Source organism: Eumetopias jubatus, unplaced genomic scaffold (genome assembly GCF_037043125.1).
Source record: "Eumetopias jubatus isolate StellerSeaLion01/CBP00866 unplaced genomic scaffold, mEumJub1_p1.0 scaffold_2, whole genome shotgun sequence".
In the NCBI taxonomy this organism is placed as follows: domain Eukaryota; kingdom Metazoa; phylum Chordata; class Mammalia; order Carnivora; family Otariidae; genus Eumetopias; species Eumetopias jubatus.
Window position 1 is genome coordinate 137691908 of NW_028274808.1, and position 20163 is coordinate 137712070.

Consider the following 20163-nt stretch of genomic DNA (forward strand, 5'->3'; position numbering starts at 1 on the left):
AGGACAAGTAGACCAGATCGATTAATCAATCGATCAATCTGTCTATCTATCCAGAGAATTGAGTCATAAACATGAGCCACATATGTCATTGTAAATTTTCTAGCAGCCACACTAAAAAAAAGTAAAAAAAAAAAAAAAAGTGAAAATAATTTTAATAATATATCTCATTTAACCCTATGTAGCCAACATATCATTTTAGCATGTAAATAATGCAGATTTATTAATAAGATAGTTAATATTTTTATGGTAAATCTTCAAAATCAGGTATGTATTTTATATTTTTAGAATATCTCTATTCAGAGTTAATCACATTTAAAGTGTTCAACAGCCACATGTGGCTCTGGCTACTCTACTGGACAGCACAGGTCTAGAGTATGCTTCTTGAACTTTAATATACATATTGAAATTTTGCAGATCATGTTAAAAGGCCAATTCTGCTTCACCGGCTGGGGTAGAGCCTGAGATGCTTTACTGCTGGTGCTACTGGCCCACAGACCACACTTCGAATATCAAGGAGCTGGTGGTTGTGGAAAGTCTCCCTCAACCAGAATCCTTTTCCACCCAAAGTATTCCTTGTCTTTCAGATTCAGCAAATATCTGTTGAAGAGACTAAACTGATATTCTACTAACTAGTCACCAAATTTAGATGTGGAACAATATCAATAACCTTAAATACAGGCAATATTTTATATACCCCGTGCATTAGAACTGAGTCATTTACTCTTTTTTCTTTTAAACTTGAGAACCGGATGCTTTCATGAGAACACACTTAAGCACAGGATAAACACAACTTTAAATTCTAACTTCAGAAGTTTGGCATGTTAAACATTTCAATAAAACAGACAATGGGATTGCAAGGGAAATTTGATAATAATATCTCAAAGCTTTAATATTTAGGGGCATTCCTCGGTCAAGGGTATGAATATTTCATAGACTCTCCAAAGAGAAACACAAAACTTTTTCATTTCCTACTGACGAGTCTACTTGAGGGATAGGTAGAACTCTACAGGCAGACTTTAGATCTTTGTGGAAATGATATGGATACATAAATATGGAAATGTAAGCAGCTAAACGTGGGGCAGAATATAACTCAAGGATTCTACAGAGTGCAATCACGGTCAAGCTACAAAAGCTTTTAAATTGAGAATAGTGTTCTGGAGGTGAGCAGTGAATTATAATTCCTAAGAATTTGTTCTCACTCTTTCTCTCTCGTGAACTTCAGCAAGTGGTTTTCTCTAGCTTCTCCTCTCTCAGATGGTAATAATGCTTCTTGAAACTATTTCACTAAATCGTTGTAGGAAAGTGTGAACTTCCTACACTGGAACATGCTATTCGCTTGTGAGATATTCATATATGCTGACAGGAAGGTACTGAGTCTTAAACACATGGTCAGAATGGAGTCTGAACTGACAAGACATCAAGTTCTCAGGGCCCTCTCTTCTGTTGTGTTGCATAATAGCCATAGCTGTTGCTACTTCTATTTTCCACATGACAGGATTCCAATCAGAAAACTAATGTCTCTTCCTACACAAAATAGAATAGCACGTCAAAGGTAAGTGAATCTTTAATTTTAAAGTCTTTGTTCTAGTTCTGAATTGAACTAAGTAGGGAAATACATATACCAAAGATATTTTCTCCCCTGGTAACACTGTTTAGTCATTTATTGCTGGGAAGTCTCTTGAGTGAAAAATCTGAAGTTTGATTCTGATAGATGGCTTAAATTAAACTCATGTGGTAAAAATTACCCAGTGGGATCATCAGAATAGAGCTAACTTTGTTTAAAAGCTCTGAAATGATCTGGCACCCATGAGGAAAAAAAAACAAAAACAAAAACAAAAATGATAAAACTCACTAATTAGGAAACTTATATTATTAAAAGAAATTTTAAAAGGTGTAAATAAATTAAGTAAATAAATGGAAGACTGAATTTCCTAAAGATGCCAGTTAATTGTACGTTGGCCATAACTCGAAAACAATTCCAATCAAAATTACAACATTTTTGTGTGTGAACTTCACAAGCTGACTCTAAAATTTATATGTTAGAGTGAAGGACAAGCACAGCCTAGAAGCTTCTGAAGAAGAAAAAACTGCCTTTATTTCAAAAACTATTACTAAAATATACCAAATGACCAAGATTCTATTATTTCAAGGAAAGACCAATAAAACTAAAGAGTGAGCCCAGAAATAAACATGTACCTAACTTAAGACACAAATGGTGTTGCACATGTGAGAGAGAAGATAGTGGACTTTTCAGTAAGTGTTCTAGGACAAATTATTAGTCATTTAGGAAAACAATAATACAAAGCCGACTCTTACCCTATCACTATATATGATGTTAAATTTGGGTACGTCAAAGATATAAAATAAAAAGCAAAACTACACTCTATAGGATAATATCTTTATGCCCTGTATAAAGGTAGAATTTGATTAAACAAAACACAAAAAATGCAAACTTCAGATGAAAAGATTAGTAAAATGTATTAATCTATCAAGACTTCTATCAAAAGTCAATGTAAAGGAAGTGAAAGGAGAATTGCACATGGAAGATGATATTTTTCAGTATATACAAAAGGCAAATGATTAGTCAATGTCCAAAAGATAAAAATAAAAAGAATTCACAATCTATAAGAAAAGGAGAAATAAATAACCAGCAGAAAAGATGAGGAAAAGTCTTAATAGATAATTCACAGAAAGGAAATTTGATCAACCAATGAAAGATGCCCAATCTGATAAGTAATTACAGAAATGAAAGTTAAAAACCATAATGGGAGTCACTTATAACTCAGTACAGTGGGGAAAAAAATGTTTGTTAACTAGAACACCTACTACTTCTGGTAGGTACAAATTGGTAGAACCACTTTGAAAGCAATTTGGCATCATCTTTGTACTCTTTTGTGCCTTTGGCTTTGCATTTTTTCCCATAAATTTAAGGAAATAATCAAATATTTATTTTGTCTTTCTGCATGCACTGAATTCTATTTTAGGGTAACCAACCAAGTGATGAGGAAAAGTTATTCTCTATGGAAGAATTCTAGCTAAATAATGCAGAATGAATTCTAGAATTAGAGAATTACCATTATACAACCCTTAGTAAAAACACTTAGGTAGCTTTTGTTATTGTATTCTAAAACAATTGGAGTGAAACAATGGGGAACTTTATAGTGGAGTGATCAGACTGACACCACCTGAACTCACTGATCAAGCTCACAGAGCTTCACTTATTAAAAATGGTTACCTAAAAAAAAAAAAAAAAAATTGAAACTGGATTTTATCAAGCCAGTTGACAGGAAATAGAAGGATAGAGGTAGGATGTAAAACAACAGCGTGTTTTCAAGTGATCAGTCACATTTTGAATATGAGACATTTCTTGGGATAAATGACATGGTTTCTCCAGCAAATCAACAGCATAAAAAAATAAAAAAGAAGGAAGGGACTGTTATATAGTAAAAGAATGACAGAAAACAGAATAAGAAAACACAATATTATTTGGATTTTGATGTGGTCAAATCAGCTGTGAGAAGATAACTTTAAAACAATCAATGAAATATGAATAAGGACTAACTAGGTATTAAAGGATATTAAGGAATTATTTGTTAGGTATTTTCTGTTAAAATGTTATCAGATAAAGATTCATACTGAAATATTGGTATGAACAATTCATATAGGTGAAATGACACATCTTACATTCACTTGAACATAAACAAACATGTTAAGGTTATAGAATCTGGTATTTTTAGTAAATTATTAGTTACGGAGGGGTGGTAGAGAGGAAGAGGTCTAGAATAACATCTGGATTTTGACTTGGGTTGCAAGGGTGGTGCCATTTGCCAAGATGGAGGATACAGAAGCAACAGAAAACTACAGAGATTGAGGTGAGTTTAATTTTGAAAATAAGTTTTAGGTGCTCATGGGATACACAGAAGGTTCTCTGAAGTAAGCAGTAGGATAACTGAATATGAAATAAGAAGAACAACTATCTAGAAAAGTGTTCAAATCACCCAGGGGAATGTAGGAATGAATGGTAGGAAACAAAATCTAAGGATGAACTCTAATGAATGCCGACGTGTATGAAATAAACAAGGGGAGAGTTCAATGAGGGATTCTGAAAATAAAAAGAGTATTTGAATAGTTTTGAGAAGAAAGAATTACTCAGCATAATGATTAATCAACACTAATCAAATACTGTAGAGAAGTTAAGTAAGAGAAGAACTGCAAACAGTCCATGGGATTTTGAATTTGGCCGTCACTGGTGATGTTAGCAGGAGTCGTTCCATTTGAATAATGGTGGCACAGAACTAATTACCATGGGTTAGCGCCTACATGAGAAGTGAGAATTGGAGACACTTGTTATTTTGAGGAGCTTAGCTGAAAACCGAGAGAGGCAGTGCAAGAGTTGGAGGGCAAAAAGGGATTTTTAATAGAAATAATCTTTTTCTAATCGGAATGGCTTCTTCTTTTTTAATAGAAATGGCTTCAGCATGTTTAGAGGCAAGATAAAGGAGTCAGCTGAGAGTGAGTTTGGGAATTTTTAAAAACGGGGAACAGATGAAATATAGCTTCAGTGGAAAGACGGATGGAAAGCATCAAACACAAGTTGAATCAATTAGCTCTAAACAGAACAAGTAGTTATTTTTTCCCTGAATCTGTAAAAATTGTGTGAGACTAGATGCATGTATAAAGGAAATATTTCACTTGGTAAGAATGAACTATTATTTTCTTTTCAAGAAATAAATTAATTCTTTTTTATTATTGTTATGTTAATCACCATACATCACATCATTAGTTTTTGATGCAGTGTTCCATGATTCATTGTTTGCCTGTAACACCCAGTGCTCCATGCAGTACGTGCCCTCCTTAATACCCATCACTAGGCTAACTCATCCCCCTCCCCCCCTCCCCTCTAGAACCCTGTTTGTTTCTCAGAGTCCATAGTCTCTCATGGTTTGTCTCCCCCTCTGATTTCCCCCCTTCATTTTTCCCTTCCTGCTATCTTCTTCTTCTTCTTCTTCTTCTTTTTAGCATATAATGTATTATTTGTTTCAGAGATACAGGTCTGTGATTCAACAGTCTTACACAATTCACAGCACTCACCATAGCACATTCTAAATGCAAAGGGTGCAGCCATCTAAGGTCAGACCTATGTTGTTTCAGAAATGTCACCGGAAAAAAGCCCAAGTCATTCTTAGGGCATATATTCCTTCATGGTTCTTGGGGAAGTGTAGGTCTTGCTGTGTTAGAAGAATGTGTGCCAGTTTGCAGGAAATTGGCCCTCTGAGAGGTGGGCTAATGGACAAGATAGCATGGTGGTGTGCCAGGAGTCAGGAGAAGTCATATTCTGAACATGGATGGTGGGCCCAAGGGCCAATGGCTGCCAGAACAGAATTGTGACTGAAAATAATCAGAAGGGCACTCTGAGGGGAACTCTGGTTAGTGAGGAAGTCTGTTTTGGTTGACAAAGAGACAGATCAGTTGGTAGTTTCTATGTTTAGATTCAATGTAATCTGTGATTTGTGAGGCAAATCACACATTGAGAGGAGTCAGTGTCAGCAGCTGACAACAAAGATCTTGAGGGAGTGGTGAAGAGTTAGTATATTTTTGGATATTTTTTAGAGTATTTTTGGATATCCACACCTTAGTGAAATTTCCTAAAATTTCCTCCAGCAGAACCCAGGAATTCAGTTACAGGTGCAGGGGGAAAAAAAAAAAAGTCCCTATCAATCTACCTTTGAAGTAAGCAGGACTGATACAGCCAAAGCTCAAAAAGAGATTATTACAGAGAGAAGTTAAATGACGTGCCATGCATCTAGGTGGGGTCAGAAAAAGGGTAGGTCCATTAAGGTGGTGATGGGTTAAGAATTCTTTAGATAACAGCAATAAGGATGGATAAAAGACAGCAGGAATGTCGAAGGAGGAGAGCGTTGTTACAAGTGTCAAATAATCTGGATATAGAGGACAGTTCAAGGAGAATGCTGCTACCACTTCTGGATTCTATGGAAAGTAAAAGATAGAATTTAAAAATTAGCTTGAGACCTACTACCAAAGGGATAGAAGAGTTGATCTGTGAATCAACTGACAGTATAGAGCAGATCATATGTGATAGGATGAGGTCTCCAGAGAAAGGGGTAGGGGTCAATAATAAAAAGAATGATGAGTGGGAAGGAATCCCAGAATAGGCCAGTAATGAGAGTAAATGAGGGCATGCTAGTCAAAGGCTTGTACTTTGGTTGGTGGCCAAAGAAAAGAGGGGGGAGAATGTGTTAGGTGGACTGTTCTTGAGGCTCCTAAGCAGACCAAGTCCCAAGTGGTCCAAGACCCTTATGAGATTAGCCATTTTTAGGCTCTACTTGTCATTTAAAAGTAATGTCACTGGGAATTTACTTACCTCATCTCTGAAAAGTTCTCTTCCGCAGACTGTTGATGGAAAAAGTGCATCTCTGTTCATTGCCCATTTAAATTTTTTATTCAAGCCACTCTTACCACATTCCATATATATATGTCTCTTCCACTCGAGGCACGATATAGAACATAAAATAAGAATCTTTTACCATGCCCCTGAGGAGCTTGTTCTCTTACTGAAGGTGTGAGAAGTACGTACAATTTACCTCATATCTGTGGGTTTTGGAAGAAGTCTTCTTTTTCCACTAAAGTAGACTTCAAAATCTTCGATCTTTAGCCTGTGGGCATAGTCAATGTATCCTGATATCTCCTGCCCATGAGAATTTCTGTCACGAATAAAGATCACGGTCTGGTAGCACACACAAAAAAAGATGGAGAATGGAAAGAATAAATGAATAAAAGTCATTTGAATGTATTGCATAAGATAATAAAAGCTACAGTTTTTGAGTGTTACATGTGCCAGACCCTATTTTAAGTGCTTTACGTTTCACCCTTACCATGATCCTATGAAGTAGGTATGATTATTTACTCTTGACAAATGAAGAAATTCATGAAAAGTTAACTGTGCAGGCGTATAATGTGCATTTACAGTAATTTTATATGACAATATCAATAAATAACTTACAGAGGTCTTCCAAAGGGCAGACATTATTTTAAGTGTTTGCAGTACATTCATTTATTTCCTTTTCTCCCAATCCTGTTGTCTTCTCTTTGTCATAATCTCTTTAAATAAGAAAACTAAGGAACAGAGAGGTTGAGTACCTCACTCAAGGTCTCACAGCTAGTAATGGAAAAATTGAGATTAAAACCCAGGCTCATATGTTTGTCTCTCTAATCACTACATCATTTTTCCATCTCAACTCCTATGTATTTTCTGTTATAGAGATATAAATTGGTCCCTTCTTATTACCACGAGAGTCAAAAAATCTCTTTATAAAATTAAAATCTCTTTATAAAGTCACCTTACAAATTAAGTCCGTAAGTCAAAATAAACAGCAAGTACATATTTCTCATTCATATTAATTCCTGCACAAATATCATTGTGCACCTAGTTGCATGTTAGGTACTGTTGTAGGTGCCACGGATATAAGACAGCAAGCACCCTGGCCTCTCAGAACGTGTGCTTTGGTGAGGGGAGACAGATGAGATATGAAAAGGAAAAAAGTACTTCCAGTGAGTGATAAATGCCACAAAGCAAATAAAAAACATGGTTGACTAGACAATGAAGTCATCAGAGAGGGAGAAAAACCATGAGAGACTCTTAACTCTAGGAAACAAACAGGGTTGCGGGAGGGGAGGTGGGTGGGGGGATGGGGTAACTGGGTGATGGGCGTTAAGGAGGGCACGTGATGTGATGAGCACTGGGTGTTACATGCAACTGGTAAGTTATTGAATGCTACATCTGAAACTAATGATGTAATATATGTTGGCTAATTGAAATTAAATAAAAAATTAAAAAGAAATAAAGAACATGGTTGACTAGAGAATGAATTGGTGGTGGTGAAGCCTACTTTGGGTAATCAGAAAAGACCTTGAGGAGGTCTTCTTTTAATTTTTATTTAATTTTTTAATTTTTTTAAATTTTAATTTAAACCAAGACTTGAAGCTTGAAGGATGAGAAAGAGTCAGGCATGTAAAGATCTAGAACAGGGGCCTATCAGGTGAAGGGAACAACTGGCACCAAGGCCCCTAAGTGGAAACCAACTCAGGCAAATGGAAGAATTGTCGTCTTTTCTCTTTATCAAGCCAACAGACATTGATCTCGAGCTCTAAGAGAAAAAACGAAACAAGCAAACAAACAAAAGAAAACCTATTGTAACTGGGAAAGTTCTTAATGTCTTTATTTCCAGATCTAGTTCAAAGTGCAGAATTTCATGGCAAAGTTCTACATTTGGAAGAAACTGTCAACAAGCCTTCCTTTTCCTCTCCAGCAATCACTAGATGGTTACTTGCTGGGTCTCTGTGTAGTCAATTACAGGAAGCACTAACATGAGCTACCTACCTTAACAGAGCTTCCAAAAAGGTGAACTGAGAAAACGCAAAGAATTCTTTTCCCCTCTGCACCTGAGAAAACATGTTGCTAACAGTGTCCCAATTGAAAAACACAAGAACAAGCCACAAGGTACTGTTAGTTGTTATTTTGTTAAATTGCATTTTCCTTCCTCCTGTGGTTGTTTGGCACTGGGTGCTGAGGATACCGTGCTGGGAAGGATTCTGAGGCAGGTCCTTGGCTTAAGGGGAGGAAGGGTGGTGATAGCTTAGTACCATTTCCCACAGATATGGCTCAAGGAGCTAGCATTGTCATTCCTGTGCTCAGTCTTATGTAGATTTGGTCCTCGGTTCTTCTTGTTTCCACCACATAACGGTAAGTTAAAATTCTATAGATTTCTCCATAGTTTTTAGCTTTTACAGCGCAAATTCTAAAGGGACAGTAACCCAGAGACTTCTTGAGACTCTTACACTACGAAACCCATACCTAATACTGCTATCCCGGCTTAATCAAGGCCACGTGCTAGAACTATCAGTGTTCCATAGGCAGTCCTAAAGGTACTTGAAATCTTTATTCCATCAAGGCTGCTCCTGATGTTAAGGCAAGTCACGCAGGCACATAGAGGAAAAAAGGTCCCAAATAAGTCCTCTACTTTTAAAATGGAACTCTATTTTTAAAGATTTTATTTATTTATTTACTGTTTAGAGTGAGAGAGCATGGGAGGAGGAGCAGAGGGGGAGGGAGGTGGGGGAAGAATTTTAAGCAGACTCTGAGCTGAGCGCAGAGCCCAGCACAGGCCTTGATATCATGATCCTGAGATCATAACCTGAGCCGAAACCAAGAGTTGGATACTTAACCAACCACCCAGGCAAACCTAAAATGGACCTCTATTAACAGAAAAAGAAAAACAAACAAACAAAACCTCCTCTGTCTGCCTCTGTCTCTGTCTCTCTTTAAATGAGATGGACCAGCCTTATTTTTTCAGCGGAATGGCATACCAAATACTGTAACTGATCTTCCTGCTGAAAGCAAAAATAAATTCTGGATAAAAATCTAAAAAGCAACTTGTAACATGCATTGATGCTCTGTCAAGAAAATGAGGAATACTTAAGAGTCTAAAAATGAAGTGAAAATAGATTCCCAGAAAGGAAAGCAGAGCCCTAGAGCCATCTTTGTCCTGCAGGCATTTGCCCAACCACAGGGAATCTTAGCAAAGGTTTCATGATCTTACGAGTTGCAGATGACAGAAGACAAAATCCAGCCTTTCAGGTAGAGAGACTAATAGGACTTACTGCCTCAACATAGGGCAGAGAAATCAAAAAAGGATGAAAACAATCTGTAATGTGTCCAGAGAACAGAAGAATGATTCCAGAATTATAAACCCAGAGAAAATATCTTTCTAGTGAGCAAAATTTGGACATAGTCAGACCAAAAAATGAGAGCCTTGACTGATAGAAGACTCTTACTCAAAGGAATCCTAGAAGATGTACAGTTGACCCTTGAACAACATGGGTTTGAACTACATGGGTCCACTTACATGTGGATATATTTTTCAAAAAATACAGTATAGCACTGTAAATGTATTTTCTCTTCCTTATGATTTTCTTAATATTTTCTTTTCTTTAGCTTACTTTATTGTAAGAATACAGTATGTAATACAACATATAAAATATGTTAGTTGACTGTTTATGTTATCAGTAAGGTTTCCAGTGAACTATTAGTAGTTAAGGTTTTGAGGAGTCAAAAGTTTAATGCAGATTTTTGACTCTGTGGTAGGGTTGGTACATTTAACCCTTATATTGTTGAAAAGTCAGCAGTACTTCTGCCAAAACAAAGTGAATCTAACTGAAAGGTCAGCGATAAAGAACAGAATGATCATCAAAGAAAGTAGTTAAAATATATAGGAAAATATATAATGTATTGATAGTGTTATGGGCTGAATTGTGTCCCCTCAAAATTCCTGTGTTGAAACCCTGTCCCTCAGTATCTCAGAGAATGTATTTGGACATAGGGCTTTTAAAGAAGTTATTAAGCTAAAACAAGCCCATTTGTCCCTAATCCAATCTGACTTTTATAAAGTCAGAGGATATTTGGACACACAGAGAGACATCAAGGGTTTGTATGCAGAGGAAAGACCATGTAAAGACACAGTGATGAAGGGGTACCTGCAAACCAAGGAGGAGGGTTTCAGAAGAAACCAACCCTGCCGACCTTGACATCTTGATCTATCTTTGACTAAAGGCTTCGATAACTGTGAGAAAATAAATTTCTGTTGTTTAAGCCACCCAGTATGTGGTTATTTTGTTACGGTAGCCCCAGAGAACTGATACACATGGTAATAAATTAAAATAATTAAGTATTTACAATTAGTGTAAATGGCCAAATGTTTAAGTTGAAAAACAAAGCCTCTTAGAGTGGGTAAAAAAAATATGATACAAAACTTAAGGTTGAAATTTAACTGATGAAATAATATGCATAAGGAAATGTCCAAAAAAGAGGTGGCATCAGCATATAGGTATGAGACAAATGAGCTCGAAGGCAAAAAGCATTCCTAGAGGTGGAGAATCACTAGATAATGATAAAAGATTCAATTCACAGAAAGATAGAGCAATTATAAACTTGAATGAACCTTTGATAACATAGCCTCAAAAATTGATAGAACTACAAGGATAAATCGACAAGTCATCATCACCGTGGCAAATCTATCTCTCATTAAGTTTTAGGTCAATGAAAAATTCCGTAATTATTATAAAGTTAATATACATTGTAAAGAATTAAAAACACAAGCTTGAGTGCTTGGTTTTTACCTTAGCCAAGTACCCAAACATCTTTACTCTTCAGTGTCTTGTGGATAAAATGACTGAGAGTGTAAAATTATATGTATGTGTGTGTGTATATATATATATATATATATAGCCACAATTTCACCATTTTACATTATTATATACAGCCTTCCCATATGAGTTAAAGCCCATTGTCTATGGGAATCTGAGTAAATTACCTCAAATCTCACTTCTCCAGCCTTGTGAGACTTAAATGGATGCTCTGTGATTTTTGTGAATCTAGGGGTTTCCTGAAGCTAGAGAACTTCAAGTCAGGCCAAACTGAGTATAAGCAGGGTTTCTTCCAGGTTCAATCTATGTCCTTGGGTGTGTTGTTCAAACTCTCAACTCCTCTCTATATTCATAAGTCCTATGCCCCTAAGTAGGTTCCTGCAAAATCTAGCAAGTTTCTGCCAAACTGAACTAAACACCTCCAAAACAAAGAAACAAACAAACAAAACCAAAATAAACAAGAGACCAAAATCCTGCTTGGACCTAAAGCATTTAGTTAGCTAAGCCTTCTTGTAGCCTCTCCCTTCTTCCCGTTTCTCCTTCAGCTCTGTAGAGCAATAAAATAATCTCTTTTGTCTTGCATGGAATCGCTCAGCTCATAGTCAGGTGTTTTCAGAGCCTTGCCTTCTGCCCAATGAACCCAATTTGGAAGCAACATGCAAATACTCTTTCTTTTTCAATGGGGAGAGTCTAGTAATCATTGTACCTATAATTTCTTTTATTTTCAATAGAAACACATTACTTCATTGATGTCTTTCCAAGTATGGCTACTTAGGTGTAAAAGTATATTGTGAAAGACTTTTTAGTAAAATAAAAAAAAAAAAATTGCTAAAATAAAAAAAAAAATTCCTAACAAACAACATGCTCCTTGCAACTTTTAAAAAAAATTGATTAAAACTATTGATGTGTAGTAATTGGTGATAGACTGTCAGGAAATTACAACTCAACATTTAACTTTAGAAATACATCATTATAAAAACACAGTGTAGGTGACAGGAAAAAATAATGAAACAGAAGAGGTAAGAGGTAGTTGTAAAGTATTTGATGGCTGGTTGAAATCTTTTTTTTTTTTAAAGATTTTATTTATTCATTAGAGAGAGAGAGACAGAGAGAGAGACAGAGAGAGCACAAGCAGGGGGAGAGGCAGAGGGAGAGGGAGAAGCAGACTCCCCACTGAGCTCGACATGGGGCTCGATCCCAGGACCTGGAGGTCAAGACCTGAGCCAAAGGCAGACGTTTGACCATCTGAGCCACCCAGGCACCCCAGCTGGTTGAAATCTTATTGTATCTTGTTTATATTTTATTATGTGGATTGTCCAAGAATTAGAATTTAGTTAACTAATACTCTTAATTAGTAAATTTAATATATTCATTTATCAAATGTATGTTTTCTTCTAAAGTGAATCCTAATTACCCCTACTATTAATACTACTAGGTATCATTTTATTAGGTAGCCATTATGTTCTGAGCCAAATATTAGGAGCTTTATATTCATTACCTTATTTAATTCTCTCAAAAATGTATAATGGTTAGATAGCATTATTATCCTCATTTTGTAAGTGTAGACGCTGAAGGCATTGAGAATAACCACCTCAAAAGACATGCAGCTAGAGAATGGGGCAACCACATTCACACCCAGGGTGCCTTTGCATGAAGTCCGTGTGTTTAACGGCTCCGCAATGGACACACAAACTAGGAGGCACATGTGGGCCCTGCCCTCTACTTACTTTGTGACACTGGTACATTCATTATCTTTTGTAAGATTCAGTTTCTTCTGTTACAAAGTGGACATAACACCTGCTTCTCAGGGTTCTTGTGTGAATTGAGACTATTTTTGCTAGACACTTAACAATGCCTGGCCCATGGTAAACCCTCAGTGAATAGTATCTATTGCTTTTTTAAATTTGTATTATTACTGTTGCTATTGTATTTATATTATGTTAAGAGTTTTATCAGTTCCTTAGGGATAAGGAAATGGAATACTCATATCAGAATTCCATTGCCTGGGTGTGTATAATTATGTTGCTGGACAGGGTTCAACTCATTTGTTACGTTCAGGATTCTCAGCTAAAACTTCGGATGTGTTTTGAAGTTAAAGTTTAAACAATTTTCTGGGTATTATTGTATAAATCCAGGATGGACCCAGCTAGCAATAAAGTTATGATTCTGACATCCAGAATGGGCAGAATAGGCTAAGAGAGCCCTTTGAAGAATTAGGTTTATTTCAGCCCAAGTGTGACGTATTTTAGTAATTGCAAGCTTTCTTATTGTGTCACTAGGAATTATAAAATGTTATAAATAGTTGTTTTAAGTTTCTCTAATAACACCTGCTTTTTTAAAACAAAATAACAGCTTTATTGAGGTATAGTTTGTAAACATAAAATTTATCCTCAAGTTTTAAATGTATAGTTCAACGATTTTTAGTAAATTTGCAGAGCCGTGCAGTGCAACACAATCCAGTTTTAGACTATTTTTATCACCCCAAAGAGATCCCTTGTACCCATTTGCCGTCATCCCTGTTCCCACCCCCACCCCCACCCCCAGGCAACCACTAATCTACTTTCTGTCTCTGTAGATTTGCCTTTTCTGGATTTTTCATATAAATGGAATCATGCAATATATGGTCTTTTTCATTCTAATAACATTTTTTTTATCACAGTTAATTTCCCAGGAGATACATAAAAACTATAAAGGCTCTTTTAAATGATGATGTTATGTTTATAAAAAGGCAGACTTCCAAAATGCTCATTGTCCTTAGATAAAACCTTTTAATCCTCTCTAGAATAAGTCAAAGTATAACCAACACAAGTATTTCAGCAAATCAGATGATATTTATTTGAAGCCATGAATACTGGTTTACATTTATTTGCAACCTAGGCAGAAAATACTAGTTTTTGTAACAACAACAAAAACACAAGAACAAGCCTTTGATAGATATCAAAATACAAGTATTCCTGATATTGAAGCAGGGGCTCAGACACCAAGGAAAATGTGGAATCTGAGATTCTACTGAGTTGTCTAATGACCTCAAGTGTGAACCAGTGTTAGTTGAAAAGACTTCTGGAATGCCTAGTTAGGTCCACATTACTTCTCATGTGTTGGGAAAAGATGAATTAAAGTACAATTTAGACCATTAATATATCATTTGGATCTCTGGCTGCTTGTCTCTTCCCAGAAGTGGATTAAAATACAAATTCATAAACTTGTTATGAGTTGACTACATGTGTTGCCTGATTTTTCTTGCCAAACACTAATGAGGGGACATAAACCTGATACATTGAAATGGGACTTTTTCAACAGTGAAGCCAAAGTCACTTGGGGAAAAAAAAAAGGCATAGTTAGCAGTATGTTGCTAAAACTGAAACATCCATTTCAGGGAATGAGAGCTGTCACACAAGCTAAGTTCTTGTGCTGTCCCTCGGAGACTGTCAGTATGCTCCCTGATGGAAACAAACGAAGAAAGAATTTTTATCTCCTATAATTTTAAAACTCTTGGAATACTTTCATGAATCATTAGTTTTAGGGAATCCTCTTTTCCTTTCAGAAGAGAAATGATTTTGCAAATGGAGTCCAAGTTCTGACAATTTTTGTAACATTTCAAAATGTGTCCTTCTCCATTTCTCTAAAACCAGTTACTTTCTGAAATTCTTTAGGCTGATAATTATTTTAAAATTCTGTATCCTTTTATTCAATTGCAATTCGACACATATCTTTTTACTTATACACACAATTCTCAGGGTTATGTTTAAGAAAGTTCTTTGTCCTTCGTGTTGAAGGCTTAGTTGGGTTCAGAACCAACACATTTTTCCTTCTACATCCTGTTGGCCAAAGCAGGTCACAGGCCAACCCAGATTCAAGAGGCAGGGAGAGTGACTTCCCTTGATGGAAGGAGCTGCAGAAGTGTCATTGCAAAGGGGCTATATAGATAAAGGACAAAGTAGAGAATTGTCGTCTTTTTTCTATCTATAGTCACTTACCTCAAAGAACCTAGGAGTTATGCATGTAGCTGGGGTTTGTTCATTTTGTAACAGTTGGAGATTTGATTTCTGAGGGAAATCATGGACTAATAACTTTTTTCTCTCCCAGTTTATAAAACATATCCATATCTGAAAAGGCTTTTTTGCATTATCAGTGAGGTTAAGAATAATTTAGGAATATCTGGTCTCAGGGCGCCTGGGTGGCTCAGTCGTTAAGCGTCTGCCTTCGGCTCAGGTCGTCAGCCCAGGGTCCTGGGATCGAGCCCCGCGTCGGGCTCCCTGCCCGGCGGGAAGCCTGCTTCTCCCTCTCCCACTCCCCCTGCTTGTGTTCCCTCTCTCGCTGTGTCTCTCTCGGTCAAATAAATAAAAATCTTAAAAAAAAAAAAAAAGGAATATCTGGTCTCACTGTTAAGTATCCAAAATGATCTGGCAATTTTAGTGAATGAAAATAATATTGAAAGTACGTATAAGCTTTAAATACTGGAAAGGAGAAAAGAAAATTATTATATTTTATATAAACTGTTAATTACTTAGAAAATCCAAGACAGATAACTAAGAAACTTCTAAGACCACTCATTAAGTTGATCCAATTCAAAATATCTATACCATGGTTAGCACTAGCAATAACCTACTAGCTACTGTGCTTTCAGTATTTATTTTTAAGTTATGCCTTTTAAAAATTAGAACATTCCTCCAAGCATTTTTAATAATTTTTTTCTAAAATAATATTAAAAACTAAACAAAGAGGCTACACTGCTGAAGGAAAGTTATTATTATAAAATAAATGTATTGAAATTCTAAGCAAAATACCTATAGGGTATTTTTTGATTACTTAAAATTTTACCTTGAAGAATAACTGGCTAATACTATCTAAGAAAATTTTAAAAAGGAAGAATAAACAGCAGAAGTTGCACTGTTAGATATAAAATTATACTAGTTAAATCTTAGATCATTGGTACAGTGATAAATGGATAAGAGAAAGTAGTAACTTCAGAAACACACCCATACATACCAACACACACAGTATATATGTTTTTCTATAGAGTGATATTTTCTAAGTTTTCTACCATGAGTATCTATTTTTTTTCTTTAACTACATGTTCACAAAATCTTGTCTTCAAGCATACCACTCTCTGACCTCTATCTCCTGTCTTTCTAGCTCACATACTCTGGAAGCCCCAATTTAACCACGCTTTCACATCAACCACCACGTTTTACTGTTTATTACGCTCTTTATATACTCACTCCCCTGTTTATCCAGCTTAGATTCCATGGTGCAGCATCATAATTGTAACATTTCAAAATGTCTATCCTTATGCATTTCTCTAAAACAAGTTACTTTCTGAAATCCTTTATGCTGATAACTATTTTAAAATTCTATATCCTTTTATTCAATTGCAATTAGACACATATCTTTTCATATACACACAATCCATATCCCTTCAAATTCCTTGCCACATCCTTCCATTACACTCACTGAAAAAAAATCCAACATTATTTCAAGCCAACTTTCCTTTTATTCTGTTTTTGCATAGCAGCAACTGAGTTGGGCTAAGGAAAAAGAAAATTATGACTGGTCTTACAAATATTAGTGACTCTAAACTCAATTGGACCTATAGTCCTTGCATATTAATTGTCTATGATATGCTTTTCCTTCCTCCTACACTCCTGATTTTTTTCATCTTGTCTCTCCTTATACTTTCATCTATATCCTTTCTCACACTCAATAATTCTGTCTTTGATGATAGAAGCAATCAGACCAGAGCCACCTCATCTTCCTTCCATCAAATCAGTCTAAGCATCTTTGTGTGGATCTCTGTTCTTCCTTTTATCCTGTTTTAAGAGTTGGAATGTCTGGGTTTCTATCCAAGGCCAGCCTTTTCTTTTTATGCATTGAACTGCACTTCCTCTCTTGTTACTCTTGAATCATTGATGTTTTACTTTCTGTAAGATTGCTGCCATTGACATATAAACATGCTGTATTATCTACTATTTGAAAAAGAAACAGCTAGTTATAGTCCAAAGTTTTTGCTCTTCTTTACAATTTTCATGATCTCTTTAGCCATTACAATCAGTCTTTTTTTTTCCTGAAGCACTCTGATAAATAGTTCTGTCTCTCACATCTACTATTCCATCTTTCCAAATCCAATGGTCAATCCTCATTTTTTATTTTACTTGAACTTCCTCCAGCATTTGATGTAATTGTTCACCTTCTTCTTTCTTGGAACTTTTTTTTCATTTGGTTTCAGTGACAATCATATTATTTCCAAGATTTTCTTTTGCTTCATCAATCTTTTCTTTATTGGCTTCTCCTTTTTTTTTTTATCCTGATGTCTAATTTTTGCAGCTCACCAATTGATCTTATCTAGTTCCATAGCTTTAAGTATCATTTCTTATTCTTTCATGAACTTTAGACTTATGTGGATAATTTTTTATCAAAATCTTTATCTCCATGTCCATCAACAGATGAATGGATAAAGAAGATGTGGTGTGTGTATGTGTTTGTGTGTGTGTGTGTGTGTGTATATATACACAATGGAATATTATGGAATATTATGCAATGGAATATTATGCAGCCATCCAAAAAATGATATCTTGCCATTTGGACCAACATGGATGGGATTAAAAGGTATTATGCTAAGTGAAATAAGTCAGTCAGAGAAAGACAATTATCATATGATCTCACTGATATGAGGAATTTGAGAAACAAGACAGAGGATCATAGGGGAAGGGAGGGAAAAATGAAATGAGATGAAACCAGAGAGAGAGAGACAAACCATAAGAGACTCTTAATCTCAGGAAACACACTGAGGGTTGCTGGAGTGGAGGGGGGTGGACACTGGGGAGGGTATGTGCTATGATGAGTGCTGTGAATTGTGTAAGACTGATGAGTCACAGACCTGTACCCCGGAAACAAATAATACATTATATGTTAATAAAAAAAAATTTTATCTCCAGACTCGGAGTTTCCCTGAATTTCATCATAGTATGTGCTATTGTCTACTACATCATTTTAATTGGACATAATCTAGGCATCTTGGTTTGCAAAACCATACCATCATTCTGCAAATCCACTTTTAATTATGTCTCCTACAAAAGCAAAGAGCTTCACCATCAAAATACCTCTGCATCAACTCTGATTTATCTTCTACTTCCCACATCTAACCAATCACCAAGTTCTCTTGATCGTACCTTTAAGATATATCTCAAACCATGCCTTGCTTTCTATGACCATTGCCAACATTGAATAAGATGTTTGAAATACCAAGCTTATTGTTTCCCTACTGACCTGTCATAACCACTTTCCCTGACACCATTTCTTCTTCACTCCAACTACTTTCAAAAGTATTCCAGAATTTCCTCTCTAAAGCAGAAATCTGAATGTATTTCTCCTTGTTTTCTTAGTTATTTGGAATTCCGAGGCATAACCTCTTTAATATTGTAGATTTCCCATTATCTGATGCCAAACAACGATGCCAGGGCTACTCACACCCCGCCCCCCCCCCCCGCCGCTTTCATGTAACCCCTTTTGTGCAAGATATTAATTTAATTTCATACTTGCTATTTATTTGTATTTAATAATGCATTTATGTATTTTCTGAGACTCAAATACTACCTCAAAACTTAGCTAGAAATACAGTTTTATCTTCATCACTCGTCTTTAATCTTGGTACCTATCGCTCAGAAGAACCTCATTTAACTTTTTTAGCTGTTTCTAAATAACATATTAATACTGCTATTCCTAACATTTTTTTTCTTTTTTACCTAATTCCTATTGTGGAAGATGATGATTTATCTCTAATAACTGTCTCCTTTTCCCTCTCAAACCACTTCTAAACTTTTCTTCCATCCAGCCCCCCAACAGAGAAATATCTTAATTTTAGATTGATTATGTAGTGTTTATAATTGTAGTACCATTTAAACATTACCACAGCTGAGCCATTGAATCAGAGAGGTCAATGTATTTATTCCCCCAGCTACGATTACTTTCCTTTCTTCAACAACTTTTTATTTTCTAGAAGGTTAATTGCTTTGGCTTCCCACCCCCAAAGTTTTCTATGAACCTATCATTAATCCCCTCCAAAATTTTCAACAAAACTACCACCATCTCCTCAATGCATTCATAATCTGTCAGTTTTTATTTTTCTTTGAGATGTACCTTTGGGAGTTCAGTCTTCTTTTCCCTATACTTAATTCTTTCTGGGCTTCCATCAGAATTAACTATTATTTTTTGGAAATTCTTTTCAGTATTATCTTAGGAATTTCCTCTGCTTCTCACATGAGCTTCCATAACAGCTTTTAAATATTTCTATTTTGTACCTACTACTTTATATTGTAGTTTTTGAGGTCCTTGCAGGCTGGAGACCGTATCTAACTTTGTATGCTTTATCTAACTTTGCATGCTTCATATCTCTCCTGGTTCTTAGTTCATGGCAGGTGTGCAACCAACATGGTTTTGGAATTGAGGCAACTAAATGAAGTCCAGCAAGATAGTCTGCCAAGGTGCTATTTATTTAATTATGCTTCACAGAAAGTGTCACCATGCAACAGAATAATAATAATGCTAAAACCTAACTTTTCATGAGTGTTTACTATGTGCCAAGGTTTTCTCTTATTTTTAATCTTAACAAAAGTTCTATAATGTAGATGCCATTATTAATCCTATTTTATAGATAAGAAAACGGAAGCACCAAGGAGGTGTTTGGGCCTAGGCTCATATGGTTAGTGTGTCATAAGAATTCCAACAGAAAACAATGGCAACATTTGTTTATTAACACAGAGACTAATGGATGATGCACAGGGTCACCTCAGGGGATACTGCATGTAGCTGGGGCTACTAGTAGTGGAATTGACACCATCCCTACTACTGGTCTTCCGCTTATCCTACCAAGTGGGAGAGTTTACCAGAATCCCAAATAGAGAGCGAGATTACAGATTGAGAGCATCCTGGAGAAGAGAAGAGACC

At 35.9% G+C, this 20163-nt stretch overlaps 1 protein-coding gene across 2 annotated transcripts in view; it reads right to left on the minus strand.

Annotated features, from left to right (window-relative positions):
• Positions 1 to 20163, minus strand: part of CFAP299 (cilia and flagella associated protein 299) — a 560242-nt gene that overhangs the window by 68316 nt on the left and 471763 nt on the right. For both annotated transcript variants that reach the window (XM_028124230.2, XM_088020519.1), the window contains exon 4: positions 6603 to 6745. In XM_028124230.2, the coding sequence (XP_027980031.1) occupies positions 6603 to 6745 (143 nt within the window). The remainder of the gene's footprint in view (positions 1 to 6602; positions 6746 to 20163) is intronic.